The 21,834-nt window shown below is 31.4% G+C and overlaps 3 protein-coding genes across 3 annotated transcripts; 2 read left to right on the top strand and 1 right to left on the bottom strand.

Moving 5' to 3' along the window:
- Positions 1-3,983: 3,983 nt before the first annotated feature.
- On the top strand, positions 3,984-5,321 carry LOC126664210 (24-methylenesterol C-methyltransferase 2). The gene has a single exon (XM_050356486.2). It carries the CDS (start codon positions 4,055-4,057, stop codon positions 5,138-5,140), a length of 1,086 nt encoding a protein of 361 aa, XP_050212443.1. The 5' UTR covers positions 3,984-4,054; the 3' UTR covers positions 5,141-5,321.
- A 5,472-nt stretch (positions 5,322-10,793) lies between these two features.
- On the top strand, positions 10,794-11,950 carry LOC126665903 (thioredoxin-like protein CDSP32, chloroplastic). Its single transcript, XM_050358839.2, has one exon. The coding sequence runs from the start codon at positions 10,894-10,896 to the stop codon at positions 11,791-11,793; it is 900 nt and encodes a 299-aa protein (XP_050214796.1). The 5' UTR covers positions 10,794-10,893; the 3' UTR covers positions 11,794-11,950.
- Positions 11,951-14,461: 2,511 nt separating this feature from the next.
- On the bottom strand, positions 14,462-15,631 carry LOC126676789 (uncharacterized protein At1g76070). Its single transcript, XM_050371077.2, has one exon. The coding sequence runs from the start codon at positions 15,441-15,443 to the stop codon at positions 14,622-14,624; it is 822 nt and encodes a 273-aa protein (XP_050227034.1). The 5' UTR covers positions 15,444-15,631; the 3' UTR covers positions 14,462-14,621.
- Positions 15,632-21,834: the final 6,203 nt, after the last annotated feature.

The raw sequence follows: 21,834 nt of genomic DNA, 5'->3' as shown, positions 1-21,834 counted from the left end.
TTTATTTTTCCATAAATTATTAAAATTAACATAAAAATATTATATAAATAATTTTACGAGACAATAATTTAAAAGTATACATTACTAATTTTACGAGAAAATAATTATTATATATATATTAATTGAACTAATATGTAACAAAAATAAGTTTATGGGTGTAGTTGATAAAAGTGTATAAATATTAAAGTAAAAAAATGATTAAAATATTGAAGATAAAAATAATATTTTTTTTTTAGTGTAGGAAAAGGTGATTGTGGGTTAGAGTGAATTTGATGACAAATCACTTAATTAATATTTGGTGACAAAAATTTGGTGATTTGGGTTGGAGATGGCCTAACTATAAGCGTTTGGATAATTTGATTTTTAATTTTTAATTTTATTTTTTATAGTCTCTTCATCAATCAGAGTTTTTTTTAGGAATAACTATACAACACAACGGTTGCGCCACGTCATCCGTGCAACAAACCAATGAGGCGTTAGACATGTGTAAATGTTTAATGATAAAAAAATAAATAATATATAAAAATTTCTTATCGCAAATAATTATTGGCTTGTTGTAAAAATAACGTGGCACATCCGTTGTATGGGATAAACACTCTTTTTTTAGATGTTAGTCTTTCGCATTTAGTTACTCTATTAACTAACAAAAAAATATAATATAAATTTTCACTTATGAAAAAATTGTTGGGTTAAATATATTTTAAGGTTCCTATATCATACGTATTTTGATTAATTCGTGACTGATATTTAATTTTGCTTTTTTTGATCTCTGAACTATAGTTTATCGCTAAATTACGTCTTACATTAGATGTTCGTCAAATGCGTGCACTAATAAAAAGACCATATAATTATTTTTTTTATAATTAAAAAGACCATATAATTAACCTCTGTATGTGAAATACTCTCTCTAACTTTCTCTCCATATAATTTTTCATTTTATCATAGATTTATTGATTCCTATACAAAAGATATCTTCAAAAAAAAGCTTTTTTTACAATGACAAAAATGATTGACTTTAAGTTAGAAGTCGAAAAAAAAATTTGACTGGAATAAATTCACATTCAATAGACAATAAAATTAATTATTAAATAGACTGTAATACTTATTTTTAAATATGAAATTCAACCAATAAATATATATATACAAATTAAAAAATATAAAAAATAGCAAGAAAAAAAATTATAGTGCGTATTTAGAGACTTGTTTAAACATATTGCGAAAACTTTTTGAATTATTTTTGGATAATTCATGAGTGGTCCAAACTCACCTACAATATTCCGATCTATAAGTGAAGTCATCTAAAGGTGAAATGTTCAATTAAAAGATATATATTCATATAAAAGATTCTTATATTAGGGACCATATTAACAAATAATGTATTGTTCATGGACCTAAAGATGTTTAATCTTAAACACTCGCTAACTTTTGAGCGTGTAATTACTCTCCTAGCGGACATTAAGTAAACAATTAATTTAACTATAAATAGGCTAATCATTCAAATGTCTCATTATTTTTTGTTTATGATCCCATCTTTTAAAATCTTTACATTTAGCCTATTTTTTAATTTCGGTTTCAATTATATTCATTTATTTAAACTGTACTGGTTCATAAAAATTTCAAACATGAAGCAATATAAAGGATATATTCAAACCTTTTATGCTGCCACAATTAAACAAATAGTTATAATTGAAATTGAAAAAAAAAAATAGGAATTGAGGATTTTAAAAGATGGGGATATTAAAGATAAAAGTCGAAAAGGTGTGATATTTTCGGATGGTTGAACCTATAAATAATAGTTCAGAGAAACTAATTAATCAATATGCGTATACTAAAAGAACCTAATTATAAATTTATCCAGGAACCTAATTATAAATTTATCGAAAGTAAAATAATACTTCGTGCTTCCATGATAGTGCAGAGCTAGCTATGAACCACCACAGCACCACTACAGCTAATTATGACTAACAATTTTAGGAAAAAGCCAAAACATTACATTCTAAACTAAATGCATGGCCAACAATCGATACACAGTAGAAGACACTTATATTTGCCGCCTAAACAAGGAAATAATTAGACGATTAATTTTTCTAATAATTATGTTAAAAGAAAATAAGTGCGCAGCTTATGCTAATATTTCCTGTGAAATGGAGAAATTGATTAATGTAAAAAACTCAAAAGTATCAATCAAGGAGGATATTCAACTGCAAAAAGCCTGAAAAACCAACATATATGTTGGAAAATTTAACTATGGTATTTAAACATTTTTTTTTTATTTTTCACTTCTATTTCAACTCATTATAATTTATCTAAACTTTAATTTTATAGCAATTAAAAACTTTTCAATTAAAATTTTTATTTTCAATAAACATATGTCGTGATTGGTAGTGGCAGATACGTAAATCTTTATTTACAATTTTTTTCAATTACAAAAAAAAAAGTATAAAAATCAAAATGTGATAAGTATAGAAATTAAAAAGCTTTTTTTTTTTTTGAAATAGAAATTTGTTGAATAAGGTTGATAAGATACATGACTCTCAAGACGAATTACTTTTAATTTTATCATATTATTCTGATTCAATAGTTTATATCGACAATGGTAAGAGCAGATAGCCAAATTAAGGCCTCAAACCTTAATTTTTTGGAGCTTATATGCACTCACTTCTTTAAGGGTTAATTTTATGATAATCAAAAGAAAAAAAATTGCACATCTGATCTGAAAATGCTTAGTTTTCAAAAAATCTCAATTTGGATTAAATAGATTAAAGATTGGTCTTATGCGATGATATATAATTGAAGACTGCAAGATCTATTTTTACTAAAGTTTTTAATAAATTTATATTTTTGTGAAGAGTTTGTGAAGAGGAAATATAATTTGATTGTTTTTTTTTTTTTGATAATTGGAAAAGGGGGAGCGTTTGTGGGAGGAATTGAACTTACAACTTTAGCAGTTTTCTGCTGAGCGCTTATATCATTTGAGGTACAGCCCGTTGGTATAATTTGATTTTTTATATACTAGTTTTTTTTTATCAAAGGTGGAAATCGACTCTTTAGAGTCTCATGTTAGTTGTTAGTTACCGAGGCGTGATTCGAACCCACAACCTCTCGATGCACTTAGAGACGTTTTAACCATTCAGGCTAGGCCCACATTGGCGTTTATATACTAGTTGAAAGTCAAATTATATGTTTTTTTTTGAAAGGTCAAATTATATGTTTGATATCAATTAATGAGGTCCAAACATTTCGTCCTATTCTGCATACGTTAGTATTATGTTTTTCTTAATTAATAGAAAAGTTTCTTTTTTTTTAGAAAAGGAGAAAATAACGTTTAATTGTTAATTTATTTTAAATTTAGATTCAATGAATATTATTATAATAATATTATATATGTAAATAATGAAATTTTTACATGACAATTTTGTAATTTTCATTTACTCGTATAGAAAATACTTATCATTCCATAAGACTAAATCAAATTTTTGTTAGTTTGGTCAAGAAGAGGTTAGAAACTAGAGATAAATACAGTAAATTACTACTCCCTCCGTCCCATAAAGATAGAAAAAGTACCACCTTTTTTTGTCTCATAAAAATAGAAAAAGTAGAGTTAGTTAAGTCAAAAATTATTAAAATACCCCTACATGCTTATCATAAAACATTAAATGCATATTTTGAAAAGATAAACAAATGAGTTGTAAGTGCTATAATTAGTAGAGTGGCTTTGGGAAATGTACATAACTAATAAAGTACAAAGGGTAATTTAGACAAATTATCACAAATTACCTATAAATAACTACTTTATTAATTCTTGTAAAATGGGTACTTTTTCTATCTTTACGGGTAGTTTATAACTTCCAAAATTACCGACATCTTCGACTTCAAATACTAGTTCAAAGTTACACGTGTAGATGCAGTTGTCTTGTGTTTGCCACGCGCTATGCGCGTGCCAATTCGAAGTACGTACTCATAAAAATAAGTCATGAACTCACACCAGCATTACAAAAAAAAAGGATAAAAAAGAGGGAGGCACAGTCTTTCACTCTCTCCCCAACACACAAAAATGGACTCTTTCTCTCTCGTTTGCACCGGAGCTCTCTTGGCCGTCGGCCTCTATTGGTTCGTCTGCATTCTCGGCCCAGCCGAGGTTAAAGGCAAACGCGCCGTCGATCTCTCCGGAGGCTCCATCTCCGCTGAAAAGGTCCGGGACAACTACAAACAGTACTGGTCATTCTTTCGCCGCCCCAAAGAGATCGAAACCGCCGAGAGAGTCCCCGATTTTGTCAACACTTTTTACAATTTAGTAACAGATATTTACGAGTGGGGATGGGGTCAGTCCTTCCACTTCTCTCCCTCTGTCTCCGGTAAGTCCCACCGCGATGCCACGCGCCTCCATGAAGAGATGGCCGTCGATCTCATCGGAGTAAAGCCTGGAGACCGAATCCTGGACGTCGGATGCGGCGTTGGGGGTCCTATGAGGGCCATCGCAGCACATTCACGCGCTAATGTGGTCGGCATCACCATCAACGAGTACCAAGTAAACCGTGCGCGGTTACACAACAAGAAAGCCGGTCTAGATTCGCTCTGTGAGGTGGTGTGTGGAAATTTCCTACAGATGCCATTCCCGGAAAACAGCTTCGACGGCGCGTACTCAATAGAGGCAACATGTCACGCGCCGAAGCTAGAAGAAGTATACGCGGAGATCTTCAGAGTCCTCAAGCCTGGATCTCTCTACGTGTCATACGAATGGGTGACAACTGACAAATACGAAGGCAGTGATCCAGAACACGTGGAGGTCATTCAAGGCATTGAAAGAGGAGACGCATTACCTGGACTGAGAAGCCACCTGGACATAGCAGAGACGGCCAAGAAAGTAGGGTTCGAGGTGGTTAAAGAGAAAGATTTGGCTAAACCGCCGGCTCAACCATGGTGGACTCGTCTCAAGATGGGTAGGTTCGCGTACTGGAGGAACCACGTTCTGGTCACTGTGTTGTCCTTTTTAGGGATTGCTCCCAAAGGAACCGTAGATGTTCATGAGATGCTGTTCGTAACAGCTGATTATCTGACTCGAGGCGGTGAAACCGGAATTTTCACTCCGATGCATATGATTCTCTGCAGAAAACCTGAGATTCAAGCTTCAGATTCTTAATTGCAACGACAAAACTAAATTATAAAAGTCTGAGGTAATGTCTGGTATTTAATTTATGCTGCAGAAACTCTGGTGTTTTCTTTTCTTCCTGTTCTTTATTTTTAGTAGGTAAATCATGATTTTTGTTATCATCTTTTGTATTTTTGTTCTTGAATTTTATTTTAATTTCGTTTCTGGAGAATCAAGAATCATCTATTTTTTGTGTGTGGCCATGACTGTTAGACTGAAGTACAGGGGAAAACAGAACAGTGCTTCATTTTTTTCCTTTGTTATCAGCTACCACATAAAATCTCTACTAATTTTATCTGAAAATCTGAATCTCGGATTTTCCGCCATATTAAAATAATTAATGGTATGATGAAACGGAAAAATCAGAATAGATGGTGGGTGATGAGTTGGAAGGACACGAGGCGCACATGGATTAGAAAAGATACTTTTGCCAACAGATAGGTGGCTTGCACTGGATCTTGACTTTTTCATGAGTTGTTACTTTGTTTGCCCAGTTTTGTCTGTCCTCCTGCCATTTTTGTTCACCTTTTGTCATGTTATGCTTTTCCCTTTTGTTTTTTTATGTTTAGTTTTAGCAAAACGCATATTTAAATTAATCATAGATCATAATTTTTAAATTAGTTTCTTCATACATTATGTCTGTATCTTTAATTTTATAAGACATATAGATCGCAAACAATGTTGAAATTATCAAATTAATTGGAATAAACCGATTTAAAAAAAATTAGTGTAAGAAAACGAATATTTTTTTTGTTTAATAAAGTATGATACTCCAAGTATGTATATGTATTTTGTTTATTTTTTTTAATCTTTGCCTATTATGATTGATAATGATCTATCGTGTATATTTTATAAAATAAATCGTTGAAATTGAAAGATGAAAAGTTAAATTAAGGTAGTCTATAACATTCATTTTATAAAAAAGAATGACTTAAATGAATATGATATATCATATTCACTCGATTCGAAAGGATTTTAATCTACTGAGCACGTATGTGCCCCCACTAATTTTCTATTTTAATTGTAGCATTGTTCTATTGGAGTGAAAAAAATGTTTCAAATATGTCTTATATTTATCTAATATAATATGAATTTTAAGCGAGCCATAATTTAGACCCAAATTTGTTCCAAAGATTTCACTTCGCTTTAAAGGATAGATAGAGGGGAGAGAAGCGTTAACTATCCATGGCTAGCCTATTTAGGCAATGCATGATCTTGATAAGAAGCGATATATAATCAATCTCATTATGCGTAAGCATCACTTATCGTGGTAACTTCTGCGGTGTACACAACCTTTAAAAGAACGTGGTTAAGGCCACGTTTGACCAGTAAAAAACATTTTTCCACCACGACACGAAAATAAACGCACCACCGATGATTATAAATACCTCTCGAATGGTACTAAGGAGGGTAATACTTTTTTATACTTCTCATTTACATTCATTATTTTTATTATTTTACCAAATAGCCCAACTGATTTAAGTATAGTCATCAGGCATCACTAGTCTCAGATCTTTTGGACTTCTATGTCACTGTGTAAGATATCATGAAGACGACCTCATGAATTTTCTACTTGTATCAACTATTAATGTCTTTTATATTACTTTCTCTTGTTTCATTTTAACATGCATGACATTTAATTTGTTTATTCCAATTTAAACAAATAACTATAATTGAAACTAAAAATCACAAAAATGTGCTAAAAGCAATAATTTTGAAAGTCTGGGCATTAAAAAATCAAAAAAATTAATCCTTAATTATATTATTTGTCATTGCATTTCCAAATCGTTTGATTTTTACTCTATTTTAGGATCTTAATCAAGGTGATTTTGATCTTTTTCGGGTCACAAGAGTCTAAATTATCGGATGTATCAAGGCAACAAAGAATGAAGAATGTGGATGGTATTCGGGTAAAAATTCTTATACAGATTGGATGCACCACGTTAATACTGTGTTATAAATAGTTTACCTATTTCAACTAAAAAACTAATCAAACTATTTAAATAAAAAAAATTGGGCTGTCTGCTGATAAAATTTAGTGTTGGTTGAAAGAAAAATTCAGTTTAACTAAAAAGGTGGGCTAAATTGGGGATTTTGGATGGGTAAGTAGCACCAGATTTATAGGTTTTAATGCAATAGGTTTGTTTGTTAGGAGTGAAAGATCCGCAGATTTTGCATATTGAGAATATTAATTGAAGGATGAACAGAACTCCTAGGTTTCAGCCATAAATATATGTTGAGAATGATGACTGCTAAATAATGTATGGTCATAATGGGAATTAATGCTGTCTGCATGGTATAGAGGGACAACAAATATGCTATAACTCTGCCGAGCATTTATCTGCAATTTGAATGATGACTAGTGATGCCTGATGACTATACTTAAATCAGTTGGGCTATTTGGTAAAATAATAAAAATAATGAATGTAAATGAGAAGTATAAAAAAGTTTGCTTGTTGTAAAAATGACGTGGCACATCCATTATGTGGGATAAAAACTCTTTTTCTTTTAGTTGTATTCTTATAGGCGGACTCATGGACCAAATCTAAGTTAGAATTTCCCATGGTGTCGATGATGTAACTCCAATTCTAGCACTAATATATTTAAGTTGGATTAGTAATGAGTTTCACATAAATTTTAAAAATAATGAGCAATTACTGAAAATCATCTGTTAGTAAATTTTGCAAGATTATTTAGCATCCAAAAGTTATCATATACCGAAATATTCGTTAAAGAACATCGCAAATCATATAATATACTTCTTCCGTTCCATTCTATTTGAATAAATTTTTAATTTTGGCTGTCTCATTTTAATTGACAACTTCTATTTATAGAATATTTTACACTATTTTTTGCTTTTTTACCCTTTCAATTAATGCATTTAAAAATATTTTTTTGAAAATATTGTGATGTATTTAATGTAATATGAGGATATTAAAGTAAAGTTATTAATATTTTGTAAACAATGTGCAATGAGAATTTTTTTCAATTATAATGGAATAGAGGAAATAGCATATTTAAAAACAAAAATAAATTAATTGAATAATTAATCTATATGAAGAAAATGGAAATAATAACAATAAAAATTTGGATTAATGTCAAAACAAAATCACGAACTTTACACGTTTTTTCATTTTAATCACGTATTTTAAATTTTTTTCATTTTCATGCACGAACTATCACTTTTTCTCAAATTCATGCACGGTGCTGAGATGACACTCATTCATTGGTGTAAAATGACCTCCACCTCAGCGAATTACACCAATGGAGCCGTGACACCTCATCACCGTGAATAAATTTGAGAAAAAATGATAGTACGTGCATGAAATGAGAAAATTTAAACTACGTGATTAAAATGAAAAAAAGTGTAAAGTTGGTGAATTTTTATGGCATTAACCCTAAAAATTTAAGCATGAAATTTTGACGATGCTATAATTCAATGAATTCATCTGTTGATATATCTGAACACCATGTGCACTTATTAAACTTCGATCTTCACAAGTGTCCCGTTTTAAATATATTTTATTGAAATGATAAATATTTTAATTCATCGAAAAGCTTAAAACTGATAAAAATATAAAAAGTATAAAAAATAAAATTAAGGCTATCATTGATGATGAAAAAGTTGATGACAAGGGACTAAAAGAAGAAAAGACAGATTTTTTTGTTTGCAAAATACTGTTTATATTTTTTTTTTTTGAAATATTTGTATGCTTCTTCGTGGATTGTGAATCATCAATTAATATTATAACATGATATAATTAAATAAATCTAATCAATCAATAAATATTATATTAGTTAAAATTAAATATTTTTTTGATAGATTATTACATTTAATAATATCACATCTCATGTAATAAATAAATTATTAATGATTTTAAAAGGTGAATTAGGTTTATGTAAAACTTATTTCCTCTTGGGTGAAGAATAAAAATAAAATTGGAAGGATTTTGAAGATTTTAAAAGTTGAGGTGGGATTATTAAATGTGATATTTCTAAAAAAAAAAAAAACAGGTAGAGGTCAATCAAGATTCTTTAACTATGGTTAATATTATTTTAGTATTCATTTATCTTGTGAGTGGTCTTAACAAACTAGGGCTTCTGCCTTGTGTCGCATGGTCGAATTGTAAGGGCTTTCTTGTGTGTTTGGTCCGACTTAAATGGGCCTTTCTGTTACAAAAGTGGGCAACTCGGGGCTTACTAGGCCGTAGCCTAAACATAAGCGTTAGCGGCTAAAGTCCATATGGTAAAGCCCAAATAATTGGAGAATGAACTATCTTGAATATACAGTCGACCCTCTAATAGTTAATATTCTATAAATTAATAATTCTAATAATTAATAGAAAATTGAGAGAACCAACTGCGTTCCACGTCGGATAATTAATAATTCTATTATTTAATAATTAATAAAATTTAAAATATATTCTACATGAATATTAATTATTAGAAAGATTTTTTTAAATAAATATATAATAATTGATGATTTATTTGAGGCAATACTAACTTTAATTCATAAAGTGGAAGTTAAAATACCATCAAATTATAAATTTTTTATTTTTTTGAAATTTTTTAAAAAAAGTTATTAGATAAACAAATTAAAGTAAGTAAAGTATCTCTAGTATAAAAAATATTAAAAATTATTTACTTTATGAATATAATTTTTTAATAATTATTTTTTAGTTTGATATCAATTGATATTTCTTAAATTGAATATAAAATTATTTCTTTTAAATTGAGTGACTGTAAAGTGTATTTAGTTAGTTTTTTTTATAATATAATATTAATATTAGTTCTATTAATGTAGATGCTTTAAAATATATTTTATAATTTTTTTTATATAAATTCAATAAATTAATAAATTTTTGATCCACCGTGTATATTAATTATCAGAGGGTCGACTGTAGAGGGGAAATTACACTCAGACTCTCACTTTTTATATCTTTTGATTTATAAAACTTTTTATTCACAAAATCTCTTTATTTCCTTTTTCAAAATTTGTGTCTATTGCGAAGTACAAGTGTAAGGATTATTTTCAAGAAAGTTTTATGCAAAAGTACTTGTCTAGCTCAAATACAAAAGAGGTAAGACTCAAGTTTTATAAGATTGAATAGCACTATTAAGGTTGTGGATTTAATATTTTTACAAATAAATACTTTTTCTCCGGTGCTAAAAAAAACCAATTATAAATTAGACACTCTATTCAGTTACGAGCATAAGAAGAAATTTTTAAATAAACCGAATCTATCACGTCATCCGTACATTAAGCCAATTATATTATAACACTTCATTATAATGATGAAAAAATTTAATAAATGTGTTCAGATTGTAATAATAATATTACAATTTTATCATCATTTAAAAAAAAAACAGATCACCTTTCGGATAATTTTTTTTTTTTTTTTTTTTGGTAAGCCCATCCGGTTTCCAAGACTTCGCCCTGACTAATCCGGATCCGACCCGTGTCGCGCACCTGGCATGGTGGGTGAGTCTTTCAGTGGGAATTTTCTGCATTCACAAGGACTCGAACCCGAGACCTTGTTTAAGCGATATCAAACTGAAGGAAAAAAGAAGGCTGGTGTGATAATATTCTTGAAAAGTCTAGCCAAACTCAAATTTTTGGATAACATGAGCCACATAGCCAATGAGTGGCCACAATTTTTGGTCACTAAGATTTTCTCAACAACTCAATACACTTCCTTTTTTGTTTTCCTGCGTTCATAATCCATCTCCAAAATTCTTTCGCCATGGCCACAATCACAAATTTCCTATCAACACCTTCATCATCCCTACCAGCAAACCCTAGAATCACTCCTCTTCGTTATCATGGCGCTTCTCTTCCACTACCCTTTTCCACTAAACACAAACCAATCTCAATAAAATTAGAAACAAACAGAACAAGCTCCATAGTAAAGGCAACAGCTGCCTCCGATACAAAAAAAACTATCAGTGACGAAAAAGTAATAAAAATTCACAGCGCTGAGGATTTCGATGAAGCTTTGAAGTCGGCAAAGAATAAGCTTGTTGTTGTAGAGTATGCAGCTACCCATAGCGTAAACAGCCAAAAAATCTACCCGTTTATGGTAGAACTCAGCAGAACCTGCGGTGACGTGGATTTCCTCCTTGTAATGGGCGATGAATCGGAAAAAACCAGAGAGCTTTGCCGACGAGAGAAGGTAGACAAAGTCCCACACTTCAGTTTCTATAAATCCATGGAGAAGATCCACGAAGAAGAAGCCATAGGCCCAGATCGACTCATGGGAGACGTGCTATACTACGGAGACAACCATTCTGGAGTGGTGCAGCTGCATTGCAGAGAAGACGTGGAGAAGCTGATCGACGATCATAAAGCTGATCATAAACTGATTGTTCTTGATGTAGGGTTGAAGCACTGTGGGCCATGTGTGAAGGTTTATCCGACGGTTCTGAAGCTGTCGAGACAGATGTCTGATACGGTTGTGTTTGCGAGAATGAACGGTGATGAGAACGATAGCTGCATGCAGTTCTTGAGAGATATGGAGGTTATTGAAGTGCCTACGTTCTTGTTTATTAGAGATGGCAAAATTGATGGAAGATATGTTGGATCTGGTAGAGGTGAGCTTATTGGTGAAATTCTTAGATACCAAGGAGTTCGAGTTACTTACTGATTATAATTAAGCCACAAATTCTTATAATTTACACATTTTTATTGATTATTAAAAAGTTTGATGATTAGTGATTTATATATACTAGTTTATTGTGTACGAGTCTTGCACGTGATTTATATTTTTAAAATTATTACGAATTATATCTGAGATTGTTAAATATGATTTTCCTAATTTTATTTATGTTATGGTTTATATTTAAAAATATTGGATGTGATTTTCACTTTTTATATTTATTGTTATTATTATTTAATATATAACTGAAAAAATAAAAAATTAAGTTAATAATATAGATAAAATAATATATAGTTTCGACCAAAGACATAATTTTTTAGGGACCGAAAATAAGGTTGATGTAATTTTTTTTAGAAAAGGTCCTTTTGACTCACTGTTTTTTTTTTTTGAAATCATCAAATCTCATTAAATCGAATATGAAACAGTTACATTTGTAAGAAATTCGGAATAATTCGAAAACTAAATCCGATGACCTGACATGGAACAGACAACATGCTGCCTGATTCGCAGATCTTACTTACGAAAATAAAAATAAATTATTAACTGTTTTGCTAAATAAGTGCAGTCTTCGATCACTCGTCGATCAAAACTTATCCAATCACCCACAAACTCAGAGCATTCCATTCAATCACCACTTGATAACTCCTTCATAAAAAAGAGACAGTAAACTCCTACATAAAAAGGAGACAACAAACCTTTCACAGAGAAAGGACAACAAACCTTTCATAATGAAAGGACAACATAAAACATTCAGAAAAAAAACAAACAATGAAAAACAAATAAAACTAATATAGCTCATAAACGATTCCATTTTATTGATGAAAGATCTTCGATCTATCTTCACTTCTTGGTAAATGAATTGCGCTTCGTTGATAGATTTTAATCCATCAAAAAAATGAAAAAGAGTCGCTATTTATTATATTCTATCAAATTAAAATAACATAAATAAAGGGATGGCTACCGTCAACAACAAAAATCAAACCATTGACGGCAGCCGGAGAAGAAATAAGAAGAAAACTCTTGGCGGCTAGGGTTTTTTTAGAGAGAAAAAAGAGGTGTGTTTATGCGGTGTTGTTTAATTTTTGACTCACTGTTAATGAGCAAGCCAAAGTACCATCCTATGGTCTCTCCAGGCAGCCCAAATGTGGCAAATTGTCATGAACCTAAAAATTTAAATTTATTAATTAACTATAAAATAAAATTGCGTGGTAGATAAATGGTAATTTTATATTTAAAATTTTCTACATTAAATTTATAAGATTGTGTTGTTAATTTGTATGTTTAATTGTTTTATTTATATTTGTTTTATTTTTAATTATTATAGATGGGTGATTGAAATAAAGATATTGATAATTTTTTAAAATTAAAACGTATACATCATGTGTCAGTCGTACATGTAATTTGTAGTCCCTTGAGTATATCATAACAACTCATTAAAATGAGGATATTTTAATAATATTATTATTCAAAAATGTATGCAAATAATAAACGGAATTATAAAAATACCTTCATTTTAATGAGATGTTATGATATAGTTGGCTTAGTTCACGGATGACGTGATACACTGAGTCTACATAAGAATTTCTCTAAAATAATATCAAATATATGTGTACTTATTTGATTTTAAAATGGTAAAAGGCTTACTTTACTCTCTGAGGTCAGACTAAAAGAATAAATAAGTCTTTGATATCGAGGTTGGCTCAATTATCACCCTGATATTATTCAAAGTGGTTCACATCGCACTGAACGCTAACTCTGTTAGTTTTTTTTTCCGTCTAGGTCCTTAGGAAAAAAATTCAAAAACATCCTTAATGTTTAAAATACTTACCAATTTTATATTTATGATTTTTTAATTATTTTCACCCTCTTTTTCATTTAAATATATGTAATAAATAATATTTAAAATTAAAATATTTATTAAAAGAATTAAACCTCAATTAAACACATCAAAACCTATTAAATACATCAAAATCTAATTAAACAAATCAAATTCAATTAAATCAATTAAAAATATTTTTTTTTCAAAATCACCACCAATTTTTTCTCCAAATCTATATCGAAACAACGCAGTGTTTTTTACATTGCCTTCTACCGACCGCCAAAATTATTTTCCGGCGGTTTTTTCTGTCGAACTGCCCTCCCATGGAAGAACATACGCTATTTCTCCCACTTGAGTTGTTCTTCCCACCCACTTGGGAAAAACAAGATTTTTCAATGGAAAGAACAACAGGACGGAGAAGATTCTCCGACTATTTTTTTTAATTTAATTTCGTTCGGAATATACTATCGCCGGAATGCAGCGGGTGAGTGAATTAGATTTAATTACGTTTAAATTAAATTTTAATTGGTTTAATTGAATTCCAAAAGCGTTTTATTAGGTTCAAAGTGTTTAATTGAGTTTTGATACTTTTGAAAATATTTTAATTTTAAATCTTATTTAATTATATATATTTAAAAGAAGAAAAGGGTGAAAATGGTTAAAATTATAAAATAAAATTGGTAAGTATTCTGAACATTAAGAATGTTTTTAAAAAATTTATCTGAATAAATTCTGCGAATATCCAATTTAATTTTAGCAATTATAATTTATTTTTTTATTATAGCCAAATTCATCTAAATGTTTGAATTTTTTTATTTGCCTATAATTGAAATAAAATAAATTAAAACTGAGTAGTACAGTTGAAAGGAGAGATATAACAAGATTTACATATTTCTAAAAAAATTATCCTGTGTTTCTTCAATAATCTATAGATAATAATTAAAGAACTAAATACTGCAAAAATATGCACTTAATAAAAAAAACAAGAAAATTTCAATCAGGTTGGTCTGACCATAACTTTTAACTGAAGAGGCTGAGGCCGACTCATGGTTCTTCGCTGCCATATATTAATTTCTTTCCTTGGCCGCAAATTATCCACTACCGGACCAACAATTATAGGTGCAGAAAAGGGAATAATCACATCATCGTCTGGATCACTTTGATCGTCTTCTTCGTCGGAATAGTATTTCCGGTGCTCTGATTCCTCCGGAGCAACCTGAGTCGTCCAATCAAAATTAGCAAAAGAATCACGCCCACTAGCAAACCGCCTCAACTGACCCAAAGCCGGTGTTCTATGACTAGTATCAGTAAGCGGCGGCTTGTCGTAAATGGAAGCATCAGATCTTCTTCTTCCATGCTCCGGCCCTTTTCCGACATTACTGAAAAATCTTTTAATCGTCGACGCATGTTTCTTGATTTCACGAGGCCGGGGACTACTGGTAACTGTCTTTTCCGGCTTCATTTCTTGATTTTTATTGCTGTTACAGTTGATTATCTTCTTCTTGTGCTTGATTTGGCCCATGCAAGAAATCTTAGGTGAAGTTGGTTCTTGATTTTCAAAGCTTCCGTTCTTGGAGGTTGATCTTCTGCGAGCTACGTCGGGAATCATCGGTACTATTGGACCCGAATAGCCTTTACCGGTCGGCGGTTTAATTCTATGTATATGCTGATGAATGTGTTTGTGAACCTCTGCCAATCTTTTGTCGATTCTGCTCGGACTGAACGGCGGATTCTGAAATGAAACCGCCGGAGCAGCTGCTTTCGGTAAGAATTTCAGGATCTTGTTCTTTGGTTTGGCTGATTGATGTTGTTTCTCCATTTCTTGAACTATTTTTTTTATTTGTGCTTGCAAAATGTTTGAAATCTTGAACTTCTGAATCACTTATATATATATGAAAATCTGTACAGGAGAAATGAATGAGTAAATCTAGAGAGAGAAGCAGGTGGGTATTATATTAATTAGGAGTTTAATTTCTTGACCATGTCCGGAGAGATATATAGAAAGGGTTTGGTCAAATAAGAAAGTGTGAATTAGCAAACCATATTTGCCTATTAAAAAATAAATAGTATTGTTTGCTGGCTATGATTGTGCAGCTTTTTGTCTTGTTACCTAAAATATTTGTATTGTTTTCAATGTTTTTAATACATTAATCCACGGGCTAAATGTTTGGTTACTATATATAATACTATATACTCCTATTATATTAAAAATTAAGTTAAGTGTTTGAATAATAAAATTGAAACTGATGTGCGCGGTAAAATCAATTTGCTTTGTCAATTGTCTGTTTATGACTATGATGAATTGATCTAATCGTCAGAAGTTACACGTGGCTAAAAGGTACCCGATCAGCTCAATTTGGCAACATTATCTTTAATCCCATACATTTGATTTTCTCTATTTGTATTTTAGTTTATTGTAAGTTCAGCATGAGGCCACATAATAACCACAATCAACCTTTTAGGCTCCTATAATTTTTTTAATCCATAATATTCCATTTAATTAAAACAAAATATTAATTCACTAAGTATATTTACAAATAATTTTTCTTAAAAACTGTTGAAAAGGTGAGAATCTATGGGGAGAGAAAATAACAATTATTAGGAGGAAGTAAGCAAAACTGAAGTTAAATTGTGTACTTTAAAAATAGTGAACTATCCAAAAATACCTCATATTTTTTATCTTTTTTATTTATAGTTCAAACTTTTAAAATCTTTTTAAACCATTAATTTTAGCTAGTTTTGTATTTTCAGTTCCAATTACAACTGGGTGTTCAAATTAGTGTTCATAAAATTCAAATATGCATTCCACATGATTTTATATTGTTTCAAATACCTTTTCACTATTAAAAATTTTAAATATAAAATAATATGATATGTTAAATTTTTTTCACTCCAATTTAAATAAATAGCTATAAAATTTGGATCATAAACAAAAAAAAGTCAAAAAGATGATATACTTTTTATTAATTAAGCCTTTTAGAAACTAGAAGGTGCTATAATATGAATTATTTCTCTTTATTTTGGAGTAATAAGTTTGGTTTTTTCATTATTTAGGTGTTGAATCTCTATCTGATAGCATTAATTAAATTTTCCAAAATTCATTATATTCGACATAATTCATTAGAAAATGTTGCGTAAATGACATACAGTATACGCTTCAATAACTAGTTGGTTGAATAGTATATAAAATAATGAAAACCTAGCAATATAGTCCATTTTTTTGCAGCTGATACATGTATAATGTATTCAATTCAGTAGATCGATGTTGATCGTACACCTAATTAAGGACACACCAAGACCATGGGCTTTAAAGGAAACTGCACAGTCGCTACTAAATTTATGAATTATTTAATGAACAAAAGATCAATTCACCCCCTCAACTTGGCACAAAATATCAAAAGAGTTATTTTGTATGTTTTTTGATCAAATTGACCCGCAACTTGTGTTTTTCGGTTAAAAAACCCCTCCCCCACTTTCACCTTAGCAAGTGAGCTACACTCTCCAAAAAAGTGATAAAGACCCCTAATATTTTGTTTATCTCTTATATTAATCTTTGATTTCTTTTAAATTTCAATTATGTCTTTATAATTTTAAAATTTATTTTTTTTATTTTTTAATAAAAATTTAGGAATCTCTTTTCTTTTTTTTCCTTCTTCTACATCTCTTCTACTTCTACTTCCCTTCCATCAAATTCCTCCTTTTTCTTATTTTTTTCTTTCCTTCCATCACCTGATTCCTCCGCCCGCCGGTGCCGTTATTTTCGTCTCAGTGTGACTGAGAACAGACAAATTCTCAATCACACCGAGAACGATCTAACCTGTTCTCAGTCACACTGAGAGTATAATGCTTTCGAGCGGGTGGGCGAGGGATTCCGGGCAGCGGCAAGAGGTTCCGGAGGGTGGCGGATGGAGATTCTTCAAACAAAAGATGGTTTGTTGCTGCGGCTACACCTCCATCCTCTCGCCGTTCTTCATTGCCTTGCCTCGATTGATTTATTTTGTGGTGGCGGCAACTTGAGTTTAGGTTTAATTAGTTTTTTTGAGTTAATTACTGTTGATTAATGTTAAATTAGAATAATTAAATTTAATTAGTGTTAATTATAATTTTGATAGTTTAATTAGAATTAAATTACAATTAATTCGAATTAATTTTTGGGTTTAGCAATCTCACTCTCTTTTTGGGGTGTTTTTGTGTTAGAGGGGCTTATTTGAGCGAAAAACGCAAGTTGCGGGTCTGTTGACCCAAAAACGTCCAAAATGACTCATTTAATGTTTTGTGCCAAGTTGAGGGGGTGAATTGATCCTTTGTTCATTATTTAACACTCAATCTGTTCTAAATTGATAGACAATTTAAGACAAATACGAATATTAAAAAATTTAGGTTTTTTCAGATAAAATAAATTAATATAAAAAAAATATTATATTTACCCTTATTTTATATAATAGTAATTTTTATCTTTTAGTGATTTTCATTGTTTTTTCGAATATTTCCTACAATTAATGAGGGTGTGTTTGACAATTATTTAGTAAGACAAATATCTAATGCATATAATATGAGATAAAAAAAATTAAAATAGTGCCTATCATTTCAGGACAGAGGGAGTATTAATTATGTGATATGTCTACTTATTGATGTAACAATAGGGTTAGCGGATTGAGTCTGGACCAGGTTTAAGCAAATCTCCTAAACTCATAATAGGATTGGCAATGGAAAGACAATTTCTCGATTTCCATGGGACTCGTTTTTAATGGGGCCGAGAATTTCCACCAATTATTCACATAAATACGGGAATTGAGGAAGATTATTCTCCATTTATGAGGATGGGGAGGGGACGGAGGGTGTAGTCCTCATCCCCATGGGAATTCCCATCCCCGTTCCCATAGAGAATCGATCTATTTTTATATAATTTGTATCATAATTTTTAATATATTGTTCATATTTGTTCATAATTTTTATTAATTGTTAGGATATTGCGTAATGAATTTAAACGAGTTTTTATTTTGTTTTGATTATTTTATTTTAATATATAAAATTGTTGAATACTTTAAATAATTAATTAATTTTTGGATAATTTAATTGTATAATTTTTTATATTATTGATATTGAACAATTCATATCTTTTTTTTAAATATTTCATGAAAATAATAAAAATATTTAAATATTTATATTACAATTATACGGGGATGTGGGGATCCCTGTGGCGATGAGAAATCTACGGAGATGATAATGAGAATAGATTAGTCCCCATTAAATAAATAAAAATGGGGATGGGGATTTCCCATAGAAGCAGGGACGGGGATGGGGATAGCTTCCCCACCCCCACCCCCCTTGCCATCCCTTCTCACAAAATGAAAATAGATAATAGATTCCGAAGGTTAGTGAATTTTGTCTGAGTTGTAATTTGATAACTTAATTTTAATTTGTTATAAAATGGTTATTGTACAATAAAAAATCGATTTCTTGCGATTTTTAAATGACTTCCGGCCAATTTTGGTCAATTTTTTAATGAGTTCCGACCATACAAAAAGCCAAAATCTGATGATTTTTAAATGACTTGCGGAATGACATGATAAAAGAAAAAGGGATGACTCGGATTCCGGTTGCTATATAGGAAAAAAATTTGGCCGGAATTGTCACGACCCAAAACTATTGAGCCGCAACCGGCGCTAGGGAACGGGAGTGGTAGCTCCGGAACCCGTAGCAAGCCTAAAATCACAGTTTATTTTTCGCAAATATAATATAAACAAATAACAACAAACAACGGAAGCAATTATACATATACATAACATATACCCAAATATATACACTAACTGTTTCAAAACCTCGCGGGCTCTAGTTACCGTACCCTGTACGAACTGGCCTCGCGGTACTATATACATCAGTTAGTGTTTCAAACATCTCACCGGCACCTGGGGCCGTGGATCATATACTAAACACGTAGCCTATCAAAATGCATATAAAACAATAACAGCAGTTAATATATACAATCAAAATGAACTGCTGTCTAGGCTACAATACTATCGACAAAGGACCACTACTGCAGCATTCACAGAAGTCAGAAACTAACATATACAGCCGACTTCTGGACTTCAAAATTGGCCTCTAGCTAGGTCCACAAACTAAGCACCTGAAAGACATCAAAGGTGAGGGGTCAGTATTTGGGGAAATACTGAGTGAGTTGACATTTACTAACAGTATTGATATAAAAATATAGCATCGCATCTCAAGAAAATATTAATATAAACATATAAACATGTATTTGATCCGTACGAAACTAATATCCTAGCATGCGACACATCTCTCGAATAATCATATATCATTCAACCCAATCGTAAATATCAATTGCGAGTCCAACTCGTTGGTGGCCCAGCCACTAGATACGGGGACTTCCAGGCTACACCGTAGCCGAGTTCACTCTGCGTATCGAAATCATAACCCAATCGTAAATATCATATTCATCAACAGCTCCCAGCTGTGTCAAGTCATTTCTCAATGCAAACATACTAGACTGACTCGATACTGGTGATCACACAGCCTATTGACACCCAATAGGTAGCTAGTTTCTTCGGATCGCATACTAGTTCTCGCATATAGAAATTAAATAAACATATAACATCCAACCAAATATATATAATGCGATGCGTGAAAACAATGTATATAATTTCATAAAATAATTTCAATATATATAATACATGAAAGTAAAAGTACAACTCACAGTGACCGCAATCCAATCACAAATATGGTCGATGAGATGATATGCCCTTGCTAGTCCGCTTCTACTGACTCCACTACTTGCTGACACGTCTGATAAATCGTTAATAGTTAGACGTGATTCTCGCATTCTTATACGTATAATACTTTTAAGTTCTAAGTTTAAGTTGATTAGATTCCATTTCTAGTTTGCTTCTAAACTCGATGATCCTTAGTCGTACTTGCGACTTATCGAGTACTATTCCTCGTACTCGAGAGTTATATGACTTTTCTTAACTAATTAACATTCACTTCTATAATGTTTTACATCCATTTCAGGACATTTGACTGAGTTTCACACTCAAATCAAGCTATCGGAGGCTCATTTTCGCTCCCGGAAGTCCCACGGAGGTTCTGGTCGAGTTAGGGCACGTCGTGTCACCTTGGCACGTCGTGCCCTTCAATTTTTGTGAAGGGCACGTCGTGCCCTTCATGGTGCACGTCGTGCACCCCCTTGGTGCACGTCGTGCACCCTTGTGGTGCACGTCGTGCGCCTGCACGACGTGCTGAAGTGCAGCACGTCGTGCACCGACGTGTGCAGCGTCTTTTCCGGCGCCTCTGAGCCATTTCCGGGGCTCCAAAACTCCCAAAACTCATACCACTTCATACCCAATTCATTTAAACACTTATCTTATCATTTTACAACTCAAAAACGTCAAAAACAACTCGATTCCTAACCGTACGATTCGAACGAAACTTCCTATACGAAACAGCCCCTATTCTTCGAGTTTAACACCAAATTTCGAGATATTTACCTTAATTTGAAGCTTAGGATTGATAGAGCTTTCAATTCCGAAGAGTTTGCCGCGAAAATCGCTCGAAACGGACGCCGAACGGCGAAACGGCGAAGAAACGACGGTATCGCTCGTTTTTTGTTTCTGGAGGTTTCTTCCTTCTTCTGATTACTCTTCATTCATAATTCCTTTTATATATATGATTTGGTTAAATTATTACTTTAACCGTTAATTTCTTCATTTGTTATTAATTATCCTTTAAACTTTTCTTTCGTACGATTTAGTCCATAGCTAAATCGATAAACTCTTAAATCATAACTTATACGTATTATTTATATCCGATAAACAATACGAATCCCAATATTAATATTTTCCCGTCAAAACTTATAAATTTCCATTTTTGACATAAAGTGGCTAAATTACCACTTTAGTCCCTGAACTTCATTTTGAGCTTTCCTTGACATTTTTCCTTTTAATTCCAATTCTAACTTTAGAATTGAAATATAACCTTGATTTCCGCATAATTAATTTCCCAAAACCGACCTACTTGAAACTTATTTACTTTATCTTTTCAGAAATTCTTCTAATATTGCCACTCTGGCGAATCAAAATTGGACACGTGGTCCAATTAGCTAATTAATTATTTTGGGGTATTACAGGAATTCACTAAGGAACATCTGGAAATTGACTTTTTACTGTACATTAACCATTTTGTGACGAATTAAA

The sequence above is a fragment of the Mercurialis annua genome, linkage group LG1-X (genome assembly GCF_937616625.2).
Source record: "Mercurialis annua linkage group LG1-X, ddMerAnnu1.2, whole genome shotgun sequence".
Lineage (NCBI taxonomy): Eukaryota > Viridiplantae > Streptophyta > Magnoliopsida > Malpighiales > Euphorbiaceae > Mercurialis > Mercurialis annua.
Note: the sequence above shows the minus strand (reverse complement) of the source record. Positions and strands in the feature narration are given on the sequence as shown.